We start from the raw sequence: 26002 nt of genomic DNA on the forward strand, positions 1-26002 counted from the left end.
GTCCATCGGAATAAGCACCTCTCTTTTTCAATTGACTAACCATTAGCATGATGACAAGCCTTGGTTGATTAGAAATGCGGCACGCTTGCCGATTATCCTCACCGGTGCCTGAAAAGGCTTATACAACAGCCTCGAAAGCATGTTCGCTCCTCAATAGCGGCCGTCCATTTCAGTAACTCACACCAAGGCCACACGCACAGCACAGCCACTATCGATAATGTCTTCCCCGAAAATCAAAGCCGTCTTCTTCGACTTCATGGGCACATGTCTCGACTGGCACAGCAGCATCGTTCAGTCGATGCCTCCTGCAATTCCCGAAGAGGAGGCTTCGCAGCTTGCCCTCGACTGGCGCCGCCAATACTTCCTGGAGACCGAGCAGCGAGTCCGCGACAACCTGCCACCGGAAGACATCGATCAAACTCTCGCCCGGGCGCTCCCCGTCGTCCTCAGGCGAGCCCCCAAGCACAAAGCCCACCTCGATCCCCAAACCACAACCCGGCTACTGGAAGCATGGCACAGCCAGCCCGCGTGGCCCGAAGTCCCAGCCGCAGTCCAGAAGCTCCGCAACGATCTCGGCCTGGAGGTATTCGTTCTTGCCAACGGAACCACGCGGCTCCAGCTGGACTTGACGCGTTCGTCGGGGCTGAGCTTCAACATGCTGTTTTCGAGCCAGTTGTTGGGGGTCTATAAGCCGAGCCCGGAGGCCTATCGACGGGGATTGGAGCTGGTGAAGCTGCGGCCGGAGGAGGTGGTGTTGGTCGCGGCGCATGCGTATGATTTAAGGGGGGCGCAGAGGGTCGGGATGCGCACGATCTATATTCATCGGTGGACGGATGATATGGACGAGGATATGGAGACGGTGAGGGGCGAGTTTGATGTGTTTCTGGAGGGGATGGAGGAGTTGCCAGAGGTGATTGCGAGGTTGCAGTTGACCCCAGGCTCAGCTGTACGCTAATAAGGTGACCTTTTGTCACAGCGGTTGTTTGCTTTTGTGAATTGATAATTGAGACTAGTTCATGGAAGCAAGCATCCAAAGCATTAGCATTGCAAGTCGTGTCTATGCCACCGATTGTGACCGGGCTGGAATAAGCGTCTCCTCCCTACTGCATCCATCAACGCCCCGCTCAGGGCTTCCATTCAATCTCAAGCCTACACATATGGCTCTAACTAGGGTATTTTAAGTCTGAGAGCTAGGATGCTTTTGTTGAGCTGAACGCACTGCTGACCTAATCGTACCAGGATCTCCGTTGAGAATGCGACCGTGGAGTGGATGACATCGCTGCACCACCACCCCCTGCATAGCTATACCCCAACCCACTCCACCATCCACCATCCATCGATAATCTTCGATCGCTTATCGCCCTATCTTCGCTCCTCATCACGGCCGGCGCGAATCGGAAGAGCGACGGGATAGGGAACGAACCACGGAAATGCAGGAGTGGTGACGCCAACTTGGAACGGGACGAGCGGATGTCCCACACTTTCGAGACTGGTTGATGTCAGCACTGTTGACTGTCCCTTGATTCTCAAGGTGCTTCAGTACACACACACACACACACACACACAGACACACACACACTGTATGGTCTCTGAAGATGAGATAGATACCTCAGTGGAACGGCAGGATAACCCGTCGGGAGCCTCGAAGCTCTTGACGCTTCAGCCAACCTGCAGTGTCCATCCTATACGAACCATCCATGTCTACCGACCGCATCGAGAGTATGACCGTCATACTTCCCCTCCTTGCTCCTGTCAAACGGAAATAAGCTTCGCAGGCCATCCCCGGCTGCCAGACGCCAAACCCGCCCAACGTTGCATGCATGCGCTCTCCTCCACGTCATTGCGATCTTGTAGGTCATGACTTTCTTTCCGCTGCTCCCGACGGTGCGCCCGTCGCCTACCAGACCAATCCTTCTTCTTTTCTCTCTCTCTTGACCCTTTGTGTGCTGCTTCCTTCACCTGCTCTTGCCCTGCCGTGCTGTGGTGACCTGCTGGACAGTCGTGGGATCTTCTTCGTCTGCCGCGACCCTTGTTGAACATTTCTGACCGGCTTGTACAACGTGAGTATCTGTCTCGAATGTCGGAAACTTGAACATCGACTGAGCCCGAAACTGGGTAGACAATGGCTGCCATCGACGTCCTCGTGTCGACCGCTGCACAACGACGACATCGCCAGCTCCTCAAGCGAAGCAACTGGGCCAGCAGAAATCCCGGTGTGGTGCTGGTCTTCTGCATTGTCTTCATTGTCGCTGTTGGAATCATCTCTTTGTTACTCTATCGCTTCTGGATGAAGAAGAAAGCAGAAAGGCAATCCTACGAGGTTGCAGAACCTGGGCGAGGTGCAAGATCCCGGCCAGTTGAGATGGCTCAACCCCAGGTTCCCGCCTAATTAGGCGATGGGAACGGTGACTGCACGTCTTTCGACTATTATTTGCTATTGTTTTGTTTACCTAATTTCCTTACTGCTGTTGCGTCGTCCACCGTGGATACCCGCTCCTGTTGTGTTGGTTGGTCTATGAAGGGATGGTGAAGGCTGTGCTGTTGGACTGGAATCTGGAAGATGGAGGAGATATTAGATGGAAGATATATGCAAGCAATTTTTGTTATGTGTTCTGTGGAGGGAGGAAGATTTGATATTGATATACACCTCTAATGGATGAAACCTGATCGAACGCAATGAGGGACGGACAGGAGATGTTTCAGAAATAGCTTCAAGAGCATGTAGAAAGAATGAAGCACCAAAGAGCCGCAGCTGAGAATACGCTCAGACTGCGGCTGCCGTCAAAAAGCTTTAAATCGTACGTCTGGAGCAGGCCGATGTGCGTATCTCTGCATGTGGTGTTGCTTTGATTCGTGCCAGCACGAAATTGGAGCTCGTACTCGCTTGGGGTCCATTCCTTCGTTAAGGCTCAGCGCGGCTTAGCACAGCCTGGCTGAATTATTTAAAGATGAGCTTGAGCCTCAATTTCTTCAACAATCCAAAGCCTGGTCAAAGCCTGGTAATTGTGCAAAATGACTGTCACCACCTGGATCCTCACACTGTCAACCAGTACATTTGCCTACTTGTACCTGCTGCATCGATCTCTAAAGAATGGGTTGGAACACGAAGAATTCCGAGGTCGCTTCTCCGACTCTCCATCAACCACCACCATGACCACCATCCCCCCCGACATTTGCAAATCCACCCACGATTGTCTGTACGAGAAGGTCACTCGTCGTGTTTCACGTCAGCTTCTTCCCATCACACACGAACCCTCCGAGCTCCTCACCATCCTCCTCCGCCGCAACATGTCAGCCTTTGCGTACTTCCCTCAGGCCTACATGCTTTGGTTTCTCAGCAGCGCGGGCTCCCGCCCGACCTTCAGCCCGGCCCACATTCGCGCCCTGGACTTCCAACGTGGCGACATGGTCTGCGGGCTCTATCGCGTGGCAGAGCGTCGCCCGACCAGCGTTGAATTTGAGATCAGCCAGCAAGGTGGAGAGGTGGAAGGACGGCTGCTGCTGCGGTTCTGGGACGATGCCAAAGACGTCGTCTTCGCAAGCGAATGCGCCCTGTGGACGACCAAGGCGGACGGATCCTCACTGCAGGAGAAGATGCCTTTGAGAAATCCCGTCTGGCGCTTCTTTCACGAGCTGGCCTCCTGGTGGCTCCTGGACTCCGGGGTTCGGTACCTGGTCGACTTGTCAATGGACGAGGACTAACGTTCCTGACGAAGATCTTCTTTGGTTTCCCCTTTCACGACTATCTCGATTGCTGGAAGACAACTGGAAGATTTTCTTTGCACTTTCAAAAGGGAATAAAGGATTCAGGGGTGATAATGGCGACTTTCATAATGGCTTTCTTGCACAAAGAAATCGATGAATGAGGAAAATCGCATTGTCAAACCTGACTTCACTGTCCACGGCTAAGGATATAAATATACGTGGCCAGGCTCGCAAGGACGGTGTCGCCCGGTTTCTATAGACACTCTGGAAAGTGTGAATCGCATCGACTTTCTCTCGCGCTGAGAAAAACCGACTCCTAATATTCGTTCACCAGCTAATCCAACCGACCCCAAACCATCAGTTCCAGTACAACCAGGGTAGCAACCATGACTGAGACCAGTTATCCAAACCCCGAGCATGGCACCACCTCCCCTGGGGTGCAGGCTCTTGTGGACCAGAACCCGGCGAGTGCGGGCGTCGCCAACTGCTACGCATCTCCAGCCGTCGTTCCTTCCGCAGAAGCGGGACAATCCGAGGGAGACGAGTCATTCAGGCCAATCATCTCTACTCAGAGATCGGATTCTCGGCCGTCTTTGGTGAGAATTCCCCTGTCTTCATGCTCGTCTGGTACTCAAGCGTGCGACGGTGAAGACATCCCAGACGCCGAAGCAGAATTCAATCGCTACAGCAGCGATGGTAGCATGACAATGGATGAAAATGAGGGTGAGAATGAGGATAACGATTTGGCGGTAAGATCATACCTATTGGACAGCCAGCTGCTGGCCCAGCCGCAACCGACAAGGATTGTACGGGCGCTGTACGACGAGAATTCAGCTGCTGCTATGTCTGGCTCGACGTACCCAGGGTTCAGCCAGACACAGGCACCGACGAACGAGCACTTCGACCACCTCTTCGGTGGCGAGACCGAGCGGCTCGCCGATGCCCAGCTCGCGGCTCTGAATCAGTCCAATGTTGGACGGGAATTCCTCAACAGAAACCTCCCAGCCTTGAGCCGACCCTTGACTGTCAATGACCCCGGAGCTCCTTCTAGCGAGCAACCCGCAGGATTCGTAGGCTGCCAGCCTCTACACAATGAGGGACCTGCTCCCCCAAAGTATAGGCTGGTAGGCAATCCAGACTATATGACGAACATTGCTCAGCCAGGCCTGCAGGGCTTCGACTACGGACACGTAAGGCAGCCGTCCATCTCTGATTTGCTTCCATGCGCGAAGCATCTGACCTGCCCCGTCCTGCCAACAACACTAGCGCCTCTGTACCAGCCCGCGTCCACGGGGATTGACTTCAGCCATCTCACTGGGCCCATTTCCCCGGAGTATACCGGTCCAGCGTTCTCAGAATACCGCGAGATGAGCGGTATAAGACCATCCTCCTCGGAGTCCGATGATTCCGCCACCTACCTCCGCAGATATCACGAGCGCGATATCAGACCATCTTCCTCGGAGTCTGATGATTCCGCCGCCTACCTCCACGGATATCACGAGCGCGATATCAGACCATCCTTCTCGGAGTCTGGTGGTTCCGCCGCCTACCCCCACAGATATCACGAGCGCGCCCTCGACATTCTCGACAAGCGGGAAAAACGGTCCCAGAAGCGACGCAACCGATCATCGAAGGAATCATCGCGCGAGTCGGCGCATTCCAAGCGCCAAGCGGCTGCCGATCGTGATCTCCGCGAGGCAAGGCAGCGACTGAGGGAACTGGACCAGCGAATCGCAGAACGGGATCGTAGGATCCCAAAATTGAAGCAGGAGACCGAGCGGCTGTTACGGAGATTGCAGTCGGAAAACCAGCAGTTGCAGGCACTAACCCAGCCCCAGCCCCCGCAGGGCTACCAGCTGCAACTAGAAGCACAAGAAGAAGAAAAGAAAGAAGAAGCAGCAGAACAACAACAACACGACAAAAAACTCACCGACCTCCAGCTCGACGGACACTCCGACTACCCCGCCGTGCCGCAGACATATACCCACAACAACCACCAAGACAGACCCATCGTCGACCACATCTCGACCCGCACCGGCCTCCAATCGCCCATCTTCCGCCGCGAAATCCTCAGCCCCACAGCCAGAGCCGGCTACCCGATGGCAGAAGACCAGCAGCGAGCCGCGTCGGCAAGCAGCAGCAGCAGCACCACCAGCGATCTCGCTGATGGTGTCGCCGGCAGCGAGGAGAGTCATGAGGATATCTTCCAGCCCGCCATGTTCATTCCCGACCTCAGAAGCCCCACTGCCAGAGCCAGGTACCCGATGGAAGCAGACCAGCAGCGCATGGCCGCCGATGGCCCCCGCGCTGGAGGAGAGAGCTACTCGCAGCAGTACTGGAACGGGGACTTTCATACTCGGCCGTTGATTCAGCGCGAGACCCACCACCCTCATCCTCACTGCAGGTGGATGTAGATCGATCGGTGGAGTGTGGGGTGTGGGGTTTAGCTTGTGGGGATTGCTGGAAGGATGGAAAACCGGAGCCACAGTGGGACCCGAAAGTTTTGATTGATTCTCTGCCTAATACAGATTGAGTCTGATTTATTTTGTTTGGATTTCGGGGTTTGAGGTGTGTCGTGAATTATGAGTGTAAACTTGAAACTCTTTGAAAAAAAAAGTATTTCTATAGTGAAAATGGGAGAAATATAATTAAATGTGTCCATGTCTTTTGTAAATGTTATTATCGTGCTTTGTTTGTTTTCTGGAACAGATAGATCTTGTAGAAGTGATAGTAGAGGGGTGTCGTGATTTGTAGTTGATAGAATTAAACACAGGCCCATATGAGGTAGAGTAGCAAGAAGAGGTCCATCATCTCCCAAATTAATTAGATCTGTGAATTAATCAAGGACCAAAAGATAAGGTACTCAAGCCGAGACCCCAGAAACTGAACAAGACAAACCAATACCTTAGAATTTGTTAATCGTACAAGATAGCCCATCCATCATCATAACAGCAACACACTTTGCATAACCAGAAAAAGCCAAGACCAAATCCGAAAGCACACCGAGACAGTCCAGAACTCAGAAATATCTCCACCTGCCCCTTTCATAACCAACCCCACACCACCCCCACCCAAGAAAGCTCACTCCCAAGCCTTCCGACACATCGGACAACTCGGTCTCATCTCCTCGACCTGCCTCCACGTAAACATGCAGTTGAAGTGAAAGTTCGTTCCGCACTGCCGCTTGCAGTATACGATGGAGAGATCCCGGGATAGCTGCGGGTTCGGCACGAGGGGCTCGTAGCAGATCGGGCAGTCGCCTTCGATGGGCTTGCGGGTCGGGGTGTATGGTTTTTCCGGTTTGGGTTCCGGGGTACGCGGCGGCGGGGTGCTTGTTTCTGGACGTGGGGTTGCTTGCGATGTGGTGTCGCTTGACGTTGTGCTTGGGATTCGGGGGGCTCTTTGCGGTGGGGTGGCTGAGGTTGTGGGAGCCGAGGTTGCAGGGGCGGTTTCGGGTGCTGGAGTCCTTGGAGAGGTAGGGGTGGAGGTTGTCTGAGCCTCGGCTGTAGAAGGTTGGGTTGTAGCAGCTGAGGCTGCATCGGGGGTGGAGGTCGTTGCTGTATCATTTAGAGGGGTAGTTATAGAAGGTAAAGTTGGTGCTTCGGGCTCCATGGTTGGAGTGACACGTCTGGTTGTGCTGGGAGATGTGGACATAATCGGGACGACTATGTTGGAAGGATGGGTTGTCGGCTGAGTCGCAGAGGATGAAGCTGTATCCGGGCTGGAGACCGTTGCTGCAGCACGTGGAGGGGTAGCTGTCGACACTGCAGTTGGTGCTCCTGAATCCATAGTTGCAATGGTACGTCTGCTTGTAGTTGGGGAGGAAGGGGAAATAGTCGTCGTAACGACACTAGGGGCAAGACGGGACGTCGATAGGCTGGTTGACCTCGTCGAGGCCCTGTGCGTCGTGGTGGTGGTTGTGCTAGTAATAGCAGAAGTGGACGTGGTCTGAAGAGAGGCAGTGTCCGCGCGTGTGGTAGCAGAAATGGTAGTGCGGGTTGAAGTCGTTCTGGTACTTGTAGACGAGGTGGTTGAAGTAGAACTGGAACCAGAGGCAGAGGCAGAGGCAGAGGCAGAAGTCGAGGCCGAATGAGTTGTCGAAGCGCGAGAGCTGTTCACCGGGTCGGTGAAAGTAGGAGGATTGGAGCTCGAAGATGAAGCAGTTAAGCTCACCCGCTGGGTGTGTGCAGGTGACGCAGATGCACGAAGAACAGTTGGTGCAGAAGCAGTGGGTATCCTAGTTTGTTCTGTAGATGCTGCGTGCCGTGAAGAGACCGTAGTGATAGTATCATATACCCTAATAGCAGGAATCCTTGCCCTGTGACTGGTCTGTTCACCCAGGCCAGATGGTCGCCCCGGACGATTCACCTCAGGTTTGCGCAAATTCGAAACTTCCGCAGCAGAACGTTGCGGCGAATTCTCGTATCGTCTTGATTGGAGCACTTCTGTTAACGGTAGAGATCTATTTTCTCTCCTCGACGTCTCAGGTCGGGCTGTCTCCATGCGAAGACCGATATGCTTCACCTCCTGTCGGGCACCGATATCCTCCACCTCATACGAAGCTAGGCGAACACCCTGAATCTGACCCTGCCACTCCTGAACAAGCCCAGAAGCTTGTTCCGTATGACGGTGGCAGAGAACAAGCGACGCTAGATCTATGATCAGATCGTCCATGTATTCACCTCTCTCCGTTCGTCGACTGCCTTCATCAAGGAGGCGCACAGCAGAAGCTCGATTGGCTGCCTTGACTGGATTAGAACACAGTCGACCTTTCGAGAGTGCCCACCCCGCACATAATGACTCCTGGGCGGGATAGAGATCCAGAATCTCGGAAAGGTGAGCCGGCTTGGCTGTATACCGATACATCTTGAATATCTGTTGTGCTGTTCAAAGGCCTTGTTCATGAAGATGAGAAGTGGAGTACAGACAGATCCATCGATTGAGGGCAGATGATGAGCTTATATATGTGTGTCCCTACCATAATTTAGCGATTCATGGCACCCCCTTCTCCGGGTAAAGGGTGTGTGGCTGTTCAGTGACGTTGGGGCTGAGCGTGAACCATCCCTGCAACTTCTTAAACGGTCTCCAGCACCACTTGATACACTAGTCATGTCTTGGAGGGCTAGTAGTGACGGAGCCAGTGCAGATGCTTCTTCCTCTATAACTAATGCAGGCTGGCTGCGGTAGCACTAACGAGAGCGCTCAAAATAGCACGCGAGATGAGGGGTTGTGGCTGCACCGGAGCAGGCTATTGTGCTTGGTTGGTTGGAGTCGTGCTTGAGGCGGTGCACAATCACTTAGAAAAAACCGATAACTATGATGAGAACATCCCAGGCTCTTCTCAAAGCGGAAATTCACCTTGACTTCAAGGTTCAGTGTTGAGAGAGAACAGTTGAACTGACTAAGCAGGACTCCGCGAATGACCTCAGAGTGACTGATGACTGATGACTGATCCGGGGAGATCGCCCGAGCTTAATTGCCTGTCAAATTGTCAATTGCTTCTCCTTCTCCACTTGATTCTTTGCTCCACATTTCAACTCCTACTACTTACTATTCCCTCCTACACATCACCTCGTACAATCATGCCCCTCGCACTACTCATCACAGGTGCCACCGGCAACCAAGGCAGCGCTGTCATCAACGCGCTGCTCGCGCAAGAACTGGACGTGGAGATCCTAGCTGTGACCCGCAACCCGCACTCCAGCGCCTCGCGCCGCCTAACCGCCAAGTCCTCCAAGATCAAGCTCGTGCTCGGCAACCTCGACCACCCAGCCCAGATCTTCGAGCGCGCGAAACAAATCGCAACGTTGCCCATCTCAGGCGTCTTCAGCGTCCAGGCAAGCCCCAAGCTCCGCTCCCCGTCCCCACGTTCCCCACCCCCTCAACATATCTGTACTAAATCCTCCGGGGCCCCACTAACACCCATTCACGCCCCCAGAACCCCTTCGCGCAAGGCCAAAGCGTCGCAAAAGAAGAACACCAAGGCAAAGCGCTCATCGACGAAGCGATAGCGCAGCACATTCCGCACTTCGTGTATAGCTCGGTAGACCGGGGCGGCGATGCCTCGAGCGACAACCCGACGCACATCCCGCACTTCATCAGCAAGCACCGCATCGAGCAGCACCTCTTCACGCGGACGCAAGAAGCCCACGACGGCGGTGCCATGACCTGGACCGTGCTGCGCCCGACCTTCTTCTTCGAGAACCTGGCGCCGACCGCCGGGTTCGCCGGCCGCGTCACCGCCACCGCCTGGGACGCCTACCTGCAGGGCAAGCCGCTGCAATGTGTCTCCGTCGCCGACGTAGGCCATTTCGCGGCCGCGGCTCTGGTGCGCGCCGGCCAGTTCCGCAATCAGTGTCTGTCGCTCGCAGGCGATGACCTCACCTACGAGCATCTGCAGCGCACGGCACGCGCCAAGATCGGTCGTCCGCTGCCTACCACATATCGCGTGCTCTGCTATCTCATTCTGTGGGTGATGGGTGACCCGCGCACGATGTTTACTTGGTTCTATGATCAGGGGTACGGGGCGGATATCCCGCGGTTGCGGAAGTTGCATCCTGGGCTGAAGAATTTGGAGGCGTGGTTGGAGGAGAGTGACTGGGTGAAGAAGCGTTAGTTTAGAGCGAGGCGGGGGGGTTTTTTTTTTTTTTTTTTTTTTTTTTTTTTTCCCTTGATATCTTGGTACAAGAAAGCTGTGCTTCCATGTCTGGTCTGGATGGCGTTGGATATCCGATTTGATCTACTTCCCGTCTGTATCGAGGGAAAGTGCGTGTGTCTATCTTGTGACTAGTTATTCTTGAGCAATGCACATAGGCACCATACCGTCGGTCCTTATGAAGTTGACCACTACCTGGCATCAGTCTAAGTACAAGGCAACGGCAGCCAACTCCGCTTCCGCGGCTGCTTGGCCTTATGCTGCTCCTCCGACTCGAGCTTCCTCTCCGTCTTCCCCATCTCCATCAATTTCCGCACCGCCATCTGCGCCCCAAGCACACTATACTCCATGGCCGCGACACCCGCCTCGCCCTCAATCTCAACAAACTGCCCAATGAGCCCCAGATTCCGGATTTCCGGCGGGATTACACGCGGCCGATCGCCCTCGGAGCGAGGCAGCAAGCCGGCGGCCATGCGCGGCACGACACAAGGCACGGTAATGGCAGCAGACAAGATCCTCTCAGCCTCCGCCTCCTTAAAGTCCAACTGACCCAGCACCTCCCTCAGAATCTCCTCCCCAGTACACTCCAACATAATATTCTGCACGACCTCTCCCTTCCGCTCCGGATACAACGCATACCCCCAAAGCACCTGCACCCCGGCCGGCTGATCGGGGAACACCGGCTGCGGCGGCACATGCAGACTAATCACCCACGGCGCATCGACCAGCGACACGAACAACCCACCGCCGGCGATGTTACGGATGCCCGTGTTCGCGCCTGTGATTTTCTCGACAATCCGGTTCCCGCCCGCCCGCAGCGTGATCGTGAACGACTCCAGCCGCGATTCCGCCAGCCGCGTGCAGAAGTTGTACGCGTTGCCCATTCGGCGTGAGTCCTTGGTCGTTAGCTCTAGCCACAGTAGCCAGTTCTCATCCAGCTCTTGGTCCGCTTCCATTTGGTAGAGCGAGGGCGCGCTTGTATTGCTGCCGACGCTGGAGCCTGACATCGCGCTGCCCAGCGATACTAGCACGATGTCGTGCGGGGTCACCGGAATTGTTTGCTCGGGTTGGTTAGGCGGGTGTGCGATTATCGCGGAGACGAGGCGCGGTGGGTATGCTTGTTGTTGGTTTTGTTGTTGCCCGGTGACAGAGGTTGGCGATGAGGGCTTGCTGTCGTGACTGCCGGTTTTCAGGCTGGTGCTGCCTGCGTGCCTGGCTGAGGTTGAGCTCGAGGCACCGGAGGTTGGCCTTGGTTCCGGGTCGGCGGACGCGAAAATGATGTCTGTGACTGTGGTCTTGAAGCGGAAGTCCACGCCTTGAGCGCGTAGGAACCGGGCAATCGGCGCGACCAGCGACTCGTGCCGGTTGTATTGGGCGCCGTCTAAGGGTCGCGGGTGTGAGCCTGTCAGGTTCGAGAGGTCGTGGCCGAAGCGGTGCAGCGTGCGGTGGAATTCGGCTGCGCTGTGACAGGACTTGAAGCCGAAGCTGGGGGGGACCGTTGTGAGCTTGTGCGTTCAGAATGGAGTGCATGGGCCTTAGACTGTTTTGTCCCGCCCTGCCTGCCTGCCTAAGGATGAAGGAGAACATACGTAGTACTCAATACCCCCCAGTAACAACCCCCGAAGAACCCCTTCCCGAAATGATCCCGTATCCGCGATCTCCCCAACGCCGTCTCGTTCTTGTTCATAAACCGAAACACTTCCACCCGGTCTCGCAGTCCCAAATTCGTGCTTCGTTTGCAGTCGACCCGGACTAGTCCGTGCTTCGAACGCCGCAGGAGCCGCGTCTGGTGGGATTGCTGCTGATGCTGAGCATGGTCCTCTGCCTGGCGATCATGGTGATACCGCTCTGTCGGCGACTGACCCCAGTACTCATACAGATCATCCAGAACACTCTTTCCCGGGTGCGCGTCGGATGGAACCTCCGCTAGCAACGTAGCCATCGCCTTCCCATTCAACAGCGGCATCCCGCCGGCCCGGAAATGGTATCCCTGCTCCGCATTGCCGGAGCTGACGGTCCCGCCGCCTGCTTGCTCGAGGGTCTCGAGGATGTGGATGTGCGAGGCTGGAAGGTGACCCTCTTGCAGGAGATGAACGGCTGCGGAGAGGGAGGTAATTCCTGCGCCCAGGATGTAAGCGTGGATTTGGGTTTGAGTTGTTTCGGGGCTTTGCGGTGGCGGTGGAAGGCGCATTGTGAGGGATGTCGTACGTCCGGGGGTGGAGGTGAGCTTGATGGGCAAGGAAAGCAGGTTAAGAAGGGGTACCAGAGGAGAAGGTCATTTGGCTGGTGGCGTGCCAACTTGGAATATGGGGGTCTGATGTCAGAATGTCAATTCTCCTTGACAGAGCTGTGAACCATGGATCGTCTGCCGCCGGGTCCATTTGACGAAATGATGAGCGCTTCCAACGGGTTGGATGATGAGGGCCCGGGGTGGAGGGGGTAGGGCTGATCTTTGCCCTCGGTTGATCGACGCAGTGTGGTAGGATTGTTTGATATTGGAGTCAATGTGCATTCATTTTGATGTGAAGAATCAGGGCTCTAAAAAGGTGGTTGGAATATAGTGTCTATCCCGTGTGGTCCAATATGCAACTTCTCGCTGTGTCTATGCCGCCAAGGTTTGACGTCACACCTCCAGACTCCGCATCACCGCCATCGACACCACTGTATCGCCCATGACCACATCATGCAACCCTGTCTTGAGAATCTCCTCTCGTATTACCCCTCGGCTCGATCGCCACTCCCTGATCGTCCCTGATGCTCCTAGATCCACTTTCACATCCGCTTCCTCGCCCCTGTCCCTGCCCGACGCGCGCACTCCACGCGCAATCAACTCTCGGGTATGCCGCCACGGAATATCATAATCATCCTCGGCATGGATCACTGTCAACCGGTATGGCAGGCTATTTGCTTCACTTGCCTGAACAAACTCCTCAATGCGTTGCCCGCTGCTTCACTGGTCGCGGACGAACCCTTGCAGAGCACGAAACAAAGTCGGGAACCGCGCCAGAGGACCCAGAATAGGAAGCGTGCCGGCCACGCGGTAAGTCGACACTAGGGTGGCAACATCGGTGAACGGCGCAACAAGTATAATCTCCTTGAAGGCTACTGGTGGGGACTGGCGGGCGTGGTGTTGGGCTACGGCCAAAGTGACTGCGGTGCCTAGCGACTGTCCAAAGAGAAGGATGCGATGTGGAGGAATGCTGGCAACGTTCATGGCCCAGTCGACGACCGCCAAAGCATCGGTTATGAGGCCCGACTCAGATGGGGTGCCAGCAGTGAGACCGAAGCCGCGGTAGTCGATGGTGAGAACGTGGATGCTTTTCGCCAGGTGGCCCGCCGCTACAGCTCGGTAGTTGGGAACGCGGTATCCGGACCCGACGGTTCCTCCGGCCCCGTGGAAGTGAAGGACCAAAATGGCGTCCGGATCGGAGGAGAGAAGATGGAAAGCGTGGCGCGTGGTGATGTTGGTGATCACGCCCGGAGTGTCTTCTGACAAGAGAGCACGTTCGTGCTGGTGATAGGCGGAAAGAGGCAATATGTGCCAGGCGAAGAGACGGTGGCCATCCGGAGTAGGGATGATAAAAGGTGTGACTTGATTGTGAAGAAAACCAAATGACTCGGTGACAGTGAGGTCCTTGAACCAGGTCATTTGAACAGCATGCAGGTAAACCACATGCGCCTGGAAGCTAGGCAGGGTCAACAGGCCCAGAAAGGCGGCATATAACCCGACGGTGATGATGGCCAAGAGAAAGACATGCTTGACTACAGACAGCGTGATATTGTCTATTGTTATATCAAAGTGGTAAATGACAGTAAAGGAAATGAGAAAGTGGAGGGAGGCATTGGACAGAGTGAGCTGAGAATGGGAGTGGGAGTTTTTGACAGTTGGATTGAGGCTGATGTGGATCAGCGCTTACTGCCGACACTAAGTACTTAGCCTGTTCGCTATCTACTGCCGAGAGTGTTTGAGGAGGAGGAGAAAGATTGAATTATCGCGCTGACGCTAGAAGAAGCGCACGATAAACAGAAATGCGCCTCACCCTCGGTAGTGGATCAACAGTATCTCAGGGCTGCTGGTATACAGGCCGAAAAGCAAAAGGAGGTCGTAACCGCACACTGAGATCCCGATCCCGATCTCGATTGCTCCAAGCTCTGGTCCTTGATGTGTCTCTTTGGAATGTCGTTCGGGGCACTTCACCCGGTGTCTTGGAAGAAGTCTTTGCGGCACTTGGGTCGGAGGAAGCGGCGATCTATGACTCGGGACACTTACGAGGTTTCCTCCTACTGGATTCATTTCCTGTGAGCTCGATTGAACGTAGCCACTGCTCCTTCCATGCTCGAGTGCCTGCCAGCTCCAGTGAGCTACTTTCCTTCTGTTCGGTTCGGATTCTGATCTTCTTAACCATCTACCTCTCTTAGCAACAATCCATCAATTCGTTCTTTGCAGCCTCTATTGTTCCCAATTTTAAACTATCATTATCATTCCCACGCCGATCATCTCCAATAATCTCCTGCCAAAACATCTTCCACGTATTACGGGCTTCTGACTGACAGAAGGTGCAATGGATGACGATGAAGTGCGTATCCTTTTCAAAAGGCTTTTTGAAGCGTTGCTAACCATGCGTAGATTCGACTAGCAACGCCAACTGAGCAGACACCATCAGAGTCTTCGAAAACACCGCGTGCTCAGGAAACAGCTCGCAACCCAGACTCAGAAGAGCCTACTCCCAAACCCAATCCAGACCCACATCAGTCCCTAAAGCGACCTCTGAGTGGTGAACCTCCGACACAACATGAACCTGAACCATACGGTGTCTGGCCTTATTGCGTATTACCACACCTTCACTGGCCAGTCGATGATGACCAAAAACCTCAATGGTTAAGCGCGGCACATGACAATATAGACCTGTTTACTGCGTCGAACATCATGAGATTGTTTGAGCGGGACATAAGGGAGCATTTAGGCCCCGAGTTTGAGGTAGTCACTCGCCCGGTGGCATTCACGTCAACTAGAGACCGCTGTTTCCGTTTGTTCGGACGATACATTTCGAGACGAGATAACAGAAACGCGGATCAAGTGCGCCAGTTTTGCCGCAGAGAGAAGCGGCCGTATCATGCAGCTCTCTTTGCTACGCGTCAAGGCCGCCAGGAGGGTTCACGTTGGCACTGGTGGGCAATCGCTTCCATCCGTCGCCCTGGTCATACGGGCGATCCTGACGAAAAACTACATCTATTTCTATATGATTCGGAGCCTTTACAAATAGAAGCAGAGCTGAACCCGGAAACCCAGGAGGGCGGTGGCTTGGAAAACTATCTCCGAAAGGATCAGTGTCTGATGTTGCACAAGATGAACCAGGAAGTTCCAATCCAGCACCTTTTTGTCAATCGATTAGCACTGAAGATTCACCACGAATCCGACCTCTTGCGACAGACTTTGTGGTGGATGTGGAATATAGTCAACATCGGTAACAGGCCGTATGGGACTGGGAGCGAAGACCTTGATTCTCGATGGAGGGTAATCCACGCGGTTACCTTGGAGTTTCGAGATGATCCAAGGTACAAGGTGAGAAGGATGTGGCGAAAATTGAGATTGAAGTCTGTAAAGCCGACCATTATCGGGCAGGGGGCAGGCGTTGGCGCGAGCAGTGCAGAGCAAGGCGTTGCCGGGAGCAGCAGAGACCAAGCGTGATACTTCCAGTAGTAGAATAGTTCTAGGTAGAGACCAATTCACTGTGTTTTTCGGTGAAGAAGAAAAGGCAATAAGGAGTTAAAGTGTAGCAACTACTCAAGAAATGGCCTCGGTGATTATCCATGGTCGGAGATATTCGAAGAGATAGATGTCTGAAGAGCAGAACATAAGTGACTCCTCGAACACACTATGTGTACGATATTCATGTACCGGCGAAGTAAAAATGTGGGAGGTTGAAGGCTTGCTGTTGGAGCTCATCACATAGTCTTGCAATGTTTTCAAGTTTCGGAAGGTAGACTATGCATGATCTTGCTGTCCACTTCGTGGGTGCTCCACACGGTCTCATTAAGATGGAGATCTCAACCAGCAATGTCAAATATAGCTTCAGCAACCAGGCGCCCAAACAAATACTCTTTCAGGTCCCAGTTCCTTATACGGCCCTCTTTTTTTGATGATCGTCTCCCTTGGGATCCACAGCGGTGTCACACTAGTAGCTTCGATCCATTCCTACATTCTCCACACTCTCCTATTTCCCGTGTCCCGAAAGCTTCATCATCCCAAGCATGATAATTATAAAAGTAGCCCCCCTTCCCCTTAGAAAAGGTGTGTAGAGTCCAAGCCACAAGACCACAGTATATTCCAAAAGAAAATAATTAAAAAGCAATGCCCATCCGCAACTACGGTGTCTGGGTCGGCCGACCAACGCGCTTCATCGCGCAATCCGCGCACCAAGACCACACCACGCCGCACATCAACCTCTTCCTGCGCGACGGATCCGAAGATGCCGACGGCTTCGACCGCGAGATCCAAGCAGCCATCAACGTGAAATCCACGCAAGCCGACACCCGCCTCGTCTTCTGGTTCATCCGCGACTTCGCCCACCACCCGTTCGTCCACCACCTGGCCGACCTAGACCCGGGCTTCCACCGCATCAAGCCGCACTCCGATAACGACGACGGAGACGAGGAAGAAGACGAAGTTTTCAATAGCTACCACGCCCGCAGCTACCACCACAGATACAACCAACCCCACCACCCCACCCTCCCGGGCCTGGACTACCTGCGAACCACGCCCCAGCTCCTCGATCTCGAAGCCGGCCGCCTCCTTCCGCATGATATCCCTGGTAACGACAATGATATGCTGGATGAGCTGGAGCCCATTCTGAAGGATGCGATTCACCGCCGCGCGACGGCGTATGTGTTTGGCAGTGCGTTTGGGGGCTCTGGGGGTTGCGGCATTCATGATGTGCATATGAATCAGGGTAGTCGGAAGACGTATGAGGATGCGGTCCATAAGGATGGTGGGATGGTGTTTCGGTTTGAGGATGGCCGCTGGGAGGCCGTGTTTTTGGCGTTTGCGTCGCAGGTGGTTCCTACGGATTATCGGGGGAGGGCGGTTGTTGGTGGGGAGGGGAGGGAGTTGGGCGTTGTTTTGGGGTGATTTTTGTTGTTTTTTTTTTTTTTTTTTTTTTTCATTCTCGGTTTTGAAATTGGGGTTGGGGATTGATGGAGGGGCTTGGATAGTTGTTATCTGGTCGGAGAATTGAAATGGATTGGATGAGTATGGTTGATTATGGCTATAGACATAGACATGAAAGCACAGTACAGAGGTTGTTCTTCTCAGGCGTCGCTATCCCTAAATACAAATCACAGGATCAGTCTCACGCCCGAACGGGAAACACCCTGTATCCCTCTCCCTTGACGAACGTCTGCAGCCACGGTCCCTGGTCCTCGCGCTCGACCAGCTCCGCAAACAGTTTGGCGTGCGCTTCACCATCGACGGCAGGGTCGGACGACCCGTCTGGCTTGCGTTCATCGACGTAGTAGAACCTGTTCTACAGTTAGTGAAGCGATTCACTCATACCTGGGAAAAGCGTAGATCAACTCACTTGAATCCCTTCTCCCGATAAGCAAGCGATGCAGACTCAATCATATGCGCACTAGCCGATTTCCCGACCCCTAAGGTGAAGAAGAGGGGAACGGCAAATCCGTTAAGCGCATTCCCAGTGTAGAGGAACGTCCGCGCCGCGGAGGTAGGCAACCTCTCGAATGTTTTGACAGCCTGCTGGGCGGCGGCGAAGGCACTGGTGGTGTTGACGTTCAGGTCGTGGCTGAATTGCGTGGTCGATAGGCTGAAGATGTCGTCGGCGTCGGTCTGTGTCAATGCGTAGGCTATAGATCCCGAGAAGAATTATTGGCGTGGCCACGAGGTACAATTGGGTTGAGGTTGGAACGTACCGTTATAGACCACGACACTGGGATCACCCAGGGTGGCCTTCACGCGCGAAAACACATCCTGTACGGCATTTGGGTCGGACAGATCGCATTGGAGGTAAAGCTGGGTTGAGGTGCTGTCATTCTCGTTGATGCTTCGAGCTGCCACTGCGACTTTGTAGCCCTTGGTGGTAAAGAGCTGAGCTGTGTGTTTGCCGATGTTGCGGCCGGCGCCCAGGATGAGGACTACTGGGGAAGTGCTGCTGGCCATTGTGGAAGACTGGTAGATTGGATCGATGGATTGATTGGTGAGATCCTGTACCTCGTGCGGTCTGACGGCTTATATAGCCGCTGCTGTGGTTGCCAGAGCATTACAAATGCACACTGGGAGATTCATCATTGATAAGCAACCGGAAACTCAAAGAATGGTGAGACGAGCTTGCTTAATTGTGAAGCAAGATTCCGTATCTCTGGATGAACATGGAAGCTGACGGATGTTACGGATGTTTCCCTGCTCTGGGTAGTAGTCCGGAGGCCCCGAGCTTAGCCTACCTACCTTCCCCTCTTTATGAATCTTCCTTCCCGTCAGCAGCTCAAGATGCTCACCCAAGTCCCTTATTGACATATTCTCCATTATGACTTGTCGATAACGGGATACAACGCACAAGGTTTTGTCATGCGCTAAGCAAGCAACAACTTCCGGCTTACAAATCGATAGGGTAAGCTGAGATTTTTCTTCCATTGATTGTAAGCGATGTCTGGCCACGGTCTTGACTAATAATGAAGGTCTCCCGGAGAATACAATGGAGGCTGTGAATCTATGCAACCACAGTTGGTATCTTGCTTTGAGCACCATGAGACGATGGCCATCTTTCAGTCGGACTTCTTAGGTCGAGATCCGCGAGGATGTTTGGCCATGAAATCATGCCTCCAAGTGCTATTGTCCACGGTGTAAGGCGGAGAAAGACTCATCAGGCACGTATGTCGGTCTCATGCAGAAATGCAACGCTAATAATCATTGTTTAAACCCAAGTGACAAATTTCCAGGGCGATACGCTCTCCTCTTTCACATGGGCTCCTCCCCTAAGACTCATTGACTTCCTCAGCAGCAAACTCACCACCATGCTCTTCAATCTTAGGTCCAGCACCCTCTTCAGCAGACTCACGTACATCGAGTCGATCTGAAGCGGTGCAATTCTCTGTCGTACCATTCGTCGTAAGATTCTCGTCATCTGTTCCCACATAACCATCTTTGTCGGTGTTCATGTCAACTGGCTTCCGGCAAAAGCGCTTTCGAACGACTGACACAGTCCGAAACGGAAAGTCTTGTACAGACAAAGGCTTCCATTTCGCATGGGTGTGAAGCCCATCGAAAGTGGCAAGAAGATGATTTCGGTCAAACTTCGCCAACTCCCGGTGAAGGGCTCTTTGAGTCACGACACAGAGCAGTTAGATGAGCACGGATCATCAGCTGGATTGTACAGTCTATTCATTTGGTCAGCGCAATCTCTCCAGGCAAGATCGCAGTGCCATACTCACACTTTAGAAACTCTCTTCCAAGTGGAGAGCAGTCATGAAAAGAGACGACATCATCTGCCCAGGAGAAAATGTACGACACCCAGCGAATATCGTACGAGGCATTCAATGCGCAGCGCAACTCCTTGAAGTCCGTACAGTTCATGTATTTCCCTGGCTTGCCCCCTGGCTGTGATGAAGCCCAGTGGTCATAACATTTCACCGCAAGGCCCAAACTGCGATGTTTCCAAGTGCCGTACAGCTTGCGGACTCTTGCCACTGCACTCTCATATGTTTAATGGCTGGGATTCAGATCAGGAAATGCCTCCTTTATCGGCCATGTTGTACGTTGTTTGTCAAGAAATGCGATGAACTGCCGTCGCGCAAATTGCTCAAGCTTAGCCACCTCATCCAGGCTTGCACCTGAAATGTGCTGTCGAGGCTTTCGTGGTCCCTTTTGCCGGCCCGATGAACTTTTTCGATGCGTTGTCATGGGGGATGTCGGCTGTAATGACATTTGCGAGGCAGAACTCTCCGATATGATAAGGTCGTGGTCAGAAGAGCTGAGAAACATCATTGCAGCGGGTGATATGACAGTCTTTGACATGTTAGCTTGAATATGAAAAGAACGGATGAGTGGTTTGGCTGAAAGAAAAAGCACTACTTGAACTTGATCAGTATCTTGTGAATTGCGCGAAGCCTCGACGTTTGCAGATGCCAAGGTGGGATCTAGGCATATGTTCTGAGGATATCGAGACATGCTAGTTGGAGGTTGATTAGGTCAACCTCCAAAGGGTCTATGTCGCGACTGGAAGCAAAAAGGAATGACAGTTGAAGGCAAACAGAGCGAGTTGATTACATCGTGAGACAAACAGTCCCAGTCACTTCAGACCTATGGACATCTTGGCTTCAGATTATTCTAACTTTCACCATGCAGCAAGTTACTGAATCATTCATGAATCACAAGGTTCCCATAAATTATACTATGCTCTTGCGTTCAGTAATCTTGCTTGACCATGTATACGACTTCACTATTCTACACACCAAGCATTTCAGTCAACAACTTCATCAATGTGGCTTTTGTCCTCAGCTCAGCCTTGATTCCGCAGCAAGCTTCTGCCCTCATTGATGTTGATTGGCTTTGGTATGAAGCGTCAGCCAATGGCTGCACCTCGCCACCCCCCCTAATTTACCTGTTGCATTCATGGCGCTGGAAGAATCAAGATGTATATATCGCACTAATGCATATGCCAGTCGGTAATTGGCCTTTGACTAGGCCATCTCGCCCTGATTTCTGCGATCCCGTCGATAGAAGTCCGCAGTGCAATCCTGAAGGCGTAATCCGGTTGTTTGGGCGGGAGCATCTTAGTTGATGTATCTCTAACCGGAGACATATTCTCATACTGATTTCAAATCGAAGGTTATATATTTGTGATCGAATGGGGCTGATTGCTAATGCCATTCTCACAGCGCGGAACTGATTCCGCACCCCAGCTTCTCCTTCTTTCCACTCTCGTAAGCGGTCAGACCCGCCTGTCATCCATGAACCCCGCTATGGATTGAGAGGGAGCTTGTCTCCGACATACTTATACGTGTACAATTCATCTCTCATCCCTGCCCCTCACTTCTTACTCTTACTTAAACTCCATTGCCCCCTCACCCTGCTTCAATTGCACTCTCAATTCAACTCACAAACTACTCACCTCACAAATCCCTCACTTTCACCACCACCAAAATGGTCCTCAAGCTTCACGGTATCGCCATGTCCACCTGCACCAAGCGTGTGATGGTGGCCCTTAACGAGAAGGGCGTCGAGCACGAGCTCGTGCCCGTCAACTTCGCACAGGGCGAGCACAAGTCCCCGGAGTATCTGAACAACCTCCAACCCTTCGGAAAGGTGCCTGTACTGGAAGATACCGAGACCGGCGTGAAGCTATTCGGTGCGTTGTCTTCACCCTTTCTTCCCTCTGCAAGCCACATTACCATCACTAACACCCCACCGTCTACGACAGAAAGCCGCGCCATCGCCGCCTACGTCGCCGTCAAGTACCGCGGCCAGGGCAACGAGATCGCCCCCGCCGAGTCCGACCTCAAGGCCTACGCCCAGTACCAGCAGGTATGTCATGTCATGTCATGTCATGTCATGTCATGTCTTACCCCGCCCGGCCCCTAAGGCATGTCGCTAACGCACACGCTCCACCCCAACCAGGCCCTATCCGTCGAGAATTCGTACTTCGACCCCCCCGCCTCCGGCATCGCGTTCGAGAAGGTCTTCAAGGGAATGAAGGGCATGGGCGAAACCGATGAGGCCGCCGTCAAGGCCCACCTCGCCCAGCTGGACAACGCCCTCCAGGGCTATGAGCGCATCCTGTCCAAGCAGAAGTACCTCGCCGGTGACAAGGTCACGCTCGCTGATCTGAACCACCTCCCCTACGGTGCCTTCGTCGAGCAGTTTGGCTTCAAGGACTTGCTGTCCAAGTACCCTGCTGTGCAGAAGTGGTGGGAGGACTTGAAGGCCCGTGATAGCTGGCAGAAGATTGTTGCTGCTTCTTCTTAAGTACGGAAAAGTCATCTAGTTTGTTAGTACATATGATGGTAACGATATGTTTTGTTTATTTTTGTTGTAAGGTCGGGGTGGTTCGCTGGTTTGTTGGTTGCCGTTATTGGCGGTTGGCGTAGCGTTGGGTTGAAATGTCGCGATCGGGTCGTGGCTCGCGAGTCTTGACAGGTCAAATGTAGCAGTCATGTGAAGGTATCGATGCTTGACTGCTTGACTGGTAAAGGGTGACGGTGCCTCCACGGCGTAAGCTTGTATGCCTTGCTCTGGACTACAAAGCAGTGCAGCTCATCGTATACTCCTTGTACTCCGACGCTGATACGAATGAAACAATTAAGAGCAGCCTAAGCAGAGTTCAATCAATTCCAACGCAATTGCATAGTCTCCTCATGACGAAAAAGCTACTCTGGAAAAAACTCAAGCACGGTATTTCTGTGGGGCATAGCGGCTGATTCTATCTCGTAGCTCGCTTACGGTTTACAATTGTGAAGAGGGTCGTTGACTTTGAGCTGCTCTATGCAGAGACTGAACTAGAGCATTGAAATCCGTTCGACTCTGATCTCGACGATGCAGACAGAGCATCCACTCAGACACCTAATCCACCACCCCAGCCGGAAGCAACACCACATAATCCACCGGCGCAGGCTCAACGCCATTAGGCCGACCGACAATCTTCAACTCATCGCCCTTCTGCACCTTGACTCCGCGAAACGTGACGCGTGTCGCCGAGTGACCGTCCAAGTAGATGGAGACAGAGTTACCCAGCGAGTGGTTGCGCATATTACCCACCCACTCGCCCACCACCTTATCATTGAGAGCCAGCGTCCAGTGCGACTCGCCCCCGTGCAGATCATAATAGCCCACGGCGATGTCGTACGTCCCCGCCGGGAAGCCGAGGGTCGTCCGGGCGGTCCCGACGGTGGAGTTGGTCGTAGTCACGATGGCGGTCACGTTTGAGGCGGTCTCGAACGGGCTCACTGTGTACGCCCTGTAGCCGTCCAGCGCCATGCTCTCCGCCTCGATGCGCCACGGGTGATGGCCCACCCGTCTTTTCTGATCTGGTATGCCCGTCATATTGAAGTAGAAGTTGTTGATCGCGTCGCGCCAGACGATCGAGTGTCCCGCTTGGTACGTCAGCCGATCGAGCACTGCGTCGTACCTTTCCTGGTCAATTAGCCCGTGCAGGGACTCCCACTGTCGGATGAATGTCTGCGCGATTTCGGCCCCGGCGTAGTGCGCGTCGTAGAAGTGCTGGATGACCGTCTTGCCGGAGTGAAGTCGGTGGGTCCACGGGACATGGTGGAACCATAGCACCAGGTCATCGGGGGTCGAGTTGAGAGATTCGTATCGTTGAGCGATCTCCACAGGATATTGACCTGTGTACCCGGTGCCGTTTGCGACAGTTCTATCCATGCCTACGGATAGGTGGTCTGCTCGAGTCCATTGGCCCCAGCCGTTGTTGTCTTGGGAGGCAGGATTAGGGCCGTAATGGGTATATAAGATGTCTGTCAGAGTCTGTATGCCCAGGTTTCCGCTGTATTTCTCGTAAGCGGGCCAAGAGGCCATGGATATGTTGGTGATGGTGTCGATGACCTGGGGCCTGGACCCGAAGGTGAGCCGTGTCCAGTCTTTCAGAATCTGCTCCGAATTGTGTGTAGGGCTCCAGGCCAGTCGCCCATATGCGTATAGATTCGACATCGCAATATGGCTGCCCAGCCACGTCGTATTGGTACCAACGTTGACGACAGCCGCCCAACCACCCAGAGTACGGTTAAACCGCTCCCCGGATATGACGTCTCGCACCAGCGAGGGTTTGTGATCGACTCGAAGGTCAAAGTCAAGGATAGTCTTCCACAGCGGTGGAAGGTAGACCAGATGGTTTTGTTGACCCAGATATTCCTGGCTCACCTGGAGCTCGATGGCAGTATTGGTCTTGAAGAGGTTCGCGAAGAGGGGCGACACGGGCTCGCGCACTTGAAAATCAATGGGCCCGTATTTGATTTGCACGACCACATTCTCCTCAAACTCGCCGTCCAGATCTTTGAAGTATTGAACTGCGGCCTTCGCTCGGTCTGCCTTCCAGTCTGACTCGTTCAAATTACTGTCGTAGACAAAAGCGCGATACATAAGAACGCCTCCGTGCGGTTGGAGAGCTCGCGCGAAAAGATTGGCACCTTGCGACAATGTCCGGTTGTATGTGTTCGGCCCAGGCTGACCCTCAGAGTCGGCTTTGACTAGATACCCTGCCAGATCGGGAACGTGGTCATACAAACTGTTTGTAATATTGTTCCACCAGGCAATGACGGTTGCATCAAGTGGATCAAAAGTGTCCAGGCCGCCTAGGGTCTTGGGAGACGCGAAGTTGAGCGAAACGCCGATCTGGACACCGTACGATCGGCATACATCTGCAATCCGACCCAGGCCCTTCATGTTTTCTGGCGTGAGAAGAGTGGCATTCGCATTGACGTTATTGACGACAAGACCATTGATCCGAACCGACGCTAGAAGACGGGCATATTGTTTGACCGGCGCCAAATCATCAACGATCCGGCCATTTTTGAAGAATATCGACAAACCACCGTAGCCTCTTTCGATAACTCCGTCCATGTTATCCCACTGGTTGACCCAGCGTATCGGAGCATGTGGGTTGCTTGCATAAGCAACATGGGAGAAGTTGCCTTGGGCTAAGAGAGAAAGATACTCGTATGCTCCATACAAAGCCCCTCGCTCACTCTGCCCCAAGATTTGGACGCTCTTGCCAGTCGATCGCAGCCAAAAGCCATCTTGATCAAGTTCGGGGATATCGACGGCCGTGTTGCACCTATGTTTGTATTGCTCAAGTGTTGCAACCAAGATTGAATCTGATACATCGCAACGTGGTTGCGTACTTGTCAGGTTCTTGGAGACGATGGACTGTAATCCGGTCGCCAATTCGAGACCTGCTATTTCAATTGGACTTCCCTTGGTGTTGTTCAACACATTAAGTCTTGAAGGAAGCCCTTGCAGGCAAACAGAGTCACAAGGTACCGGAGCGTATCGCAACCAGCCAGCGAACCCATCCTCTGCCGCTGCCAGTGAGAACAAGAGGCCCCATACCAAGAATGTAAAGCTGGAATGTCCCATGGTATTAATAAACCTCGAGGCAATGCATCGAAAGCAAGCTTGTAGATACAGTAAAGCATCTTGGAGATACATATATGGTAATCAACGAGTATTCAGAGCTAGTTCCTCTCCCCGCATTATCGGACCATAGGCGTGGGGAAATGACCTCATGCTAAATGCTGCATTCAGGCTGTTTTGGTTGGTCAGGATCCGGTGTAATCGAAGAAACTGAGTAGCTGTCAACCATGATGCTTATCTGTGAGCTTCCTGAGCTCATGGGTATAGAAAAGCGCTGCATTGGGGCTTTATCAGTTAGGTTCGCTGTCTATGAAACTGTAGCTTGAAAGTTGAGGTATATTGTGCGCGAGAGGCCACAGAGCATGAGTAACAGTACTGAGGAGAAAAGCCTGCCGATTTTGCCGGGAGAAAGGGTTGCGTCAATGGATAGCCGACATGTAGCGTGTCTGCCACGGAGAATCTCCGGAAGTTGTGATGCATGGACGGCCCGCCGGGGGGACTCAACTTGGACTTGGCTGGCGATCGCCAATTTAGGCAATTTGCATTGC

At 53.5% G+C, this 26002-nt stretch overlaps 15 protein-coding genes across 15 annotated transcripts; 9 read left to right on the top strand and 6 right to left on the bottom strand.

The window, feature by feature from the left end:
* The first annotated feature begins 97 nt into the window (after positions 1-97).
* On the top strand, positions 98-979 carry BO97DRAFT_404045 (haloacid dehalogenase). Its single transcript, XM_025694876.1, has one exon. It carries the CDS (start codon positions 218-220, stop codon positions 953-955), a length of 738 nt encoding a protein of 245 aa, XP_025553640.1. The 5' UTR covers positions 98-217; the 3' UTR covers positions 956-979.
* A 2346-nt stretch (positions 980-3325) lies between these two features.
* On the top strand, positions 3326-3855 carry BO97DRAFT_404048 (uncharacterized protein). Its single transcript, XM_025694877.1, has one exon. It carries the CDS (start codon positions 3406-3408, stop codon positions 3700-3702), a length of 297 nt encoding a protein of 98 aa, XP_025553641.1. The 5' UTR covers positions 3326-3405; the 3' UTR covers positions 3703-3855.
* A 42-nt stretch (positions 3856-3897) lies between these two features.
* On the top strand, positions 3898-6349 carry BO97DRAFT_271156 (uncharacterized protein). The gene has a single exon (XM_025690983.1). It carries the CDS (start codon positions 4092-4094, stop codon positions 6117-6119), a length of 2028 nt encoding a protein of 675 aa, XP_025553642.1. The 5' UTR covers positions 3898-4091; the 3' UTR covers positions 6120-6349.
* Positions 6350-6497: 148 nt separating this feature from the next.
* On the bottom strand, positions 6498-9063 carry BO97DRAFT_271202 (uncharacterized protein). Its single transcript, XM_025690984.1, has one exon. It carries the CDS (start codon positions 8569-8571, stop codon positions 6787-6789), a length of 1785 nt encoding a protein of 594 aa, XP_025553643.1. The 5' UTR covers positions 8572-9063; the 3' UTR covers positions 6498-6786.
* A 179-nt stretch (positions 9064-9242) lies between these two features.
* BO97DRAFT_468935 (NmrA-like family protein) lies at positions 9243-10339 on the top strand. The gene is made up of 2 exons (XM_025699795.1): positions 9243-9542; positions 9644-10339. Exons 1-2 carry the CDS (start codon positions 9288-9290, stop codon positions 10319-10321), a joined length of 933 nt encoding a protein of 310 aa, XP_025553644.1. The 5' UTR covers positions 9243-9287; the 3' UTR covers positions 10322-10339.
* Positions 10340-10532: 193 nt separating this feature from the next.
* Positions 10533-12898, bottom strand: BO97DRAFT_404050 (oleate hydratase). The gene is made up of 2 exons (XM_025694878.1): positions 11950-12898; positions 10533-11845 (listed from the first exon to the last, which is right to left on the bottom strand). Exons 1-2 carry the CDS (start codon positions 12549-12551, stop codon positions 10567-10569), a joined length of 1881 nt encoding a protein of 626 aa, XP_025553645.1. The 5' UTR covers positions 12552-12898; the 3' UTR covers positions 10533-10566.
* A 261-nt stretch (positions 12899-13159) lies between these two features.
* On the bottom strand, positions 13160-14431 carry BO97DRAFT_404051 (alpha/beta hydrolase). The gene has a single exon (XM_025694879.1). The coding sequence runs from the start codon at positions 14007-14009 to the stop codon at positions 13311-13313; it is 699 nt and encodes a 232-aa protein (XP_025553646.1). The 5' UTR covers positions 14010-14431; the 3' UTR covers positions 13160-13310.
* On the top strand, positions 14200-14942 carry BO97DRAFT_271204 (uncharacterized protein). Its single transcript, XM_025690985.1, has one exon. The coding sequence runs from the start codon at positions 14390-14392 to the stop codon at positions 14777-14779; it is 390 nt and encodes a 129-aa protein (XP_025553647.1). The 5' UTR covers positions 14200-14389; the 3' UTR covers positions 14780-14942.
* On the top strand, positions 14702-16083 carry BO97DRAFT_271223 (uncharacterized protein). Its single transcript, XM_025690986.1, has 3 exons — positions 14702-14717; positions 14780-14937; positions 14988-16083. Exons 2-3 carry the CDS (start codon positions 14923-14925, stop codon positions 16047-16049), a joined length of 1077 nt encoding a protein of 358 aa, XP_025553648.1. The 5' UTR covers positions 14702-14717; positions 14780-14922; the 3' UTR covers positions 16050-16083.
* Positions 16084-16718: 635 nt separating this feature from the next.
* On the top strand, positions 16719-17438 carry BO97DRAFT_309419 (YukJ family protein; the record flags this gene model as incomplete). The annotated part of the gene is made up of 1 exon (XM_025691199.1): positions 16719-17438. A coding segment is annotated over one exon (720 nt), but the record flags the coding sequence as incomplete, so codon positions are not given.
* A 200-nt stretch (positions 17439-17638) lies between these two features.
* Positions 17639-18841, bottom strand: BO97DRAFT_364612 (putative short-chain dehydrogenase). Its single transcript, XM_025692546.1, has 3 exons — positions 18287-18841; positions 17938-18220; positions 17639-17878 (listed from the first exon to the last, which is right to left on the bottom strand). Exons 1-3 carry the CDS (start codon positions 18531-18533, stop codon positions 17710-17712), a joined length of 699 nt encoding a protein of 232 aa, XP_025553650.1. The 5' UTR covers positions 18534-18841; the 3' UTR covers positions 17639-17709.
* A 773-nt stretch (positions 18842-19614) lies between these two features.
* Positions 19615-20023, top strand: BO97DRAFT_271332 (uncharacterized protein). Its single transcript, XM_025690988.1, has 2 exons — positions 19615-19758; positions 19834-20023. Exons 1-2 carry the CDS (start codon positions 19716-19718, stop codon positions 19971-19973), a joined length of 183 nt encoding a protein of 60 aa, XP_025553651.1. The 5' UTR covers positions 19615-19715; the 3' UTR covers positions 19974-20023.
* Positions 19826-20665, bottom strand: BO97DRAFT_271258 (uncharacterized protein). Its single transcript, XM_025690987.1, has one exon. It carries the CDS (start codon positions 20535-20537, stop codon positions 20073-20075), a length of 465 nt encoding a protein of 154 aa, XP_025553652.1. The 5' UTR covers positions 20538-20665; the 3' UTR covers positions 19826-20072.
* Positions 20666-21363: 698 nt separating this feature from the next.
* BO97DRAFT_404053 (putative glutathione S-transferase) lies at positions 21364-22701 on the top strand. The gene is made up of 3 exons (XM_025694880.1): positions 21364-21717; positions 21790-21893; positions 21987-22701. Exons 1-3 carry the CDS (start codon positions 21513-21515, stop codon positions 22332-22334), a joined length of 657 nt encoding a protein of 218 aa, XP_025553653.1. The 5' UTR covers positions 21364-21512; the 3' UTR covers positions 22335-22701.
* Positions 22702-22928: 227 nt separating this feature from the next.
* On the bottom strand, positions 22929-25457 carry aguA (alpha-glucuronidase; the record flags this gene model as incomplete). The annotated part of the gene is made up of 1 exon (XM_025698179.1): positions 22929-25457. The coding sequence occupies one exon, from the start codon at positions 25455-25457 to the stop codon at positions 22929-22931; it is 2529 nt and encodes an 842-aa protein (XP_025553654.1).
* Between the last annotated feature and the right edge of the window lie 545 nt (positions 25458-26002).

This window comes from Aspergillus homomorphus, assembly GCF_003184865.1.
Source record: "Aspergillus homomorphus CBS 101889 unplaced genomic scaffold BO97scaffold_8, whole genome shotgun sequence".
NCBI classification, from domain to species: domain Eukaryota; kingdom Fungi; phylum Ascomycota; class Eurotiomycetes; order Eurotiales; family Aspergillaceae; genus Aspergillus; species Aspergillus homomorphus.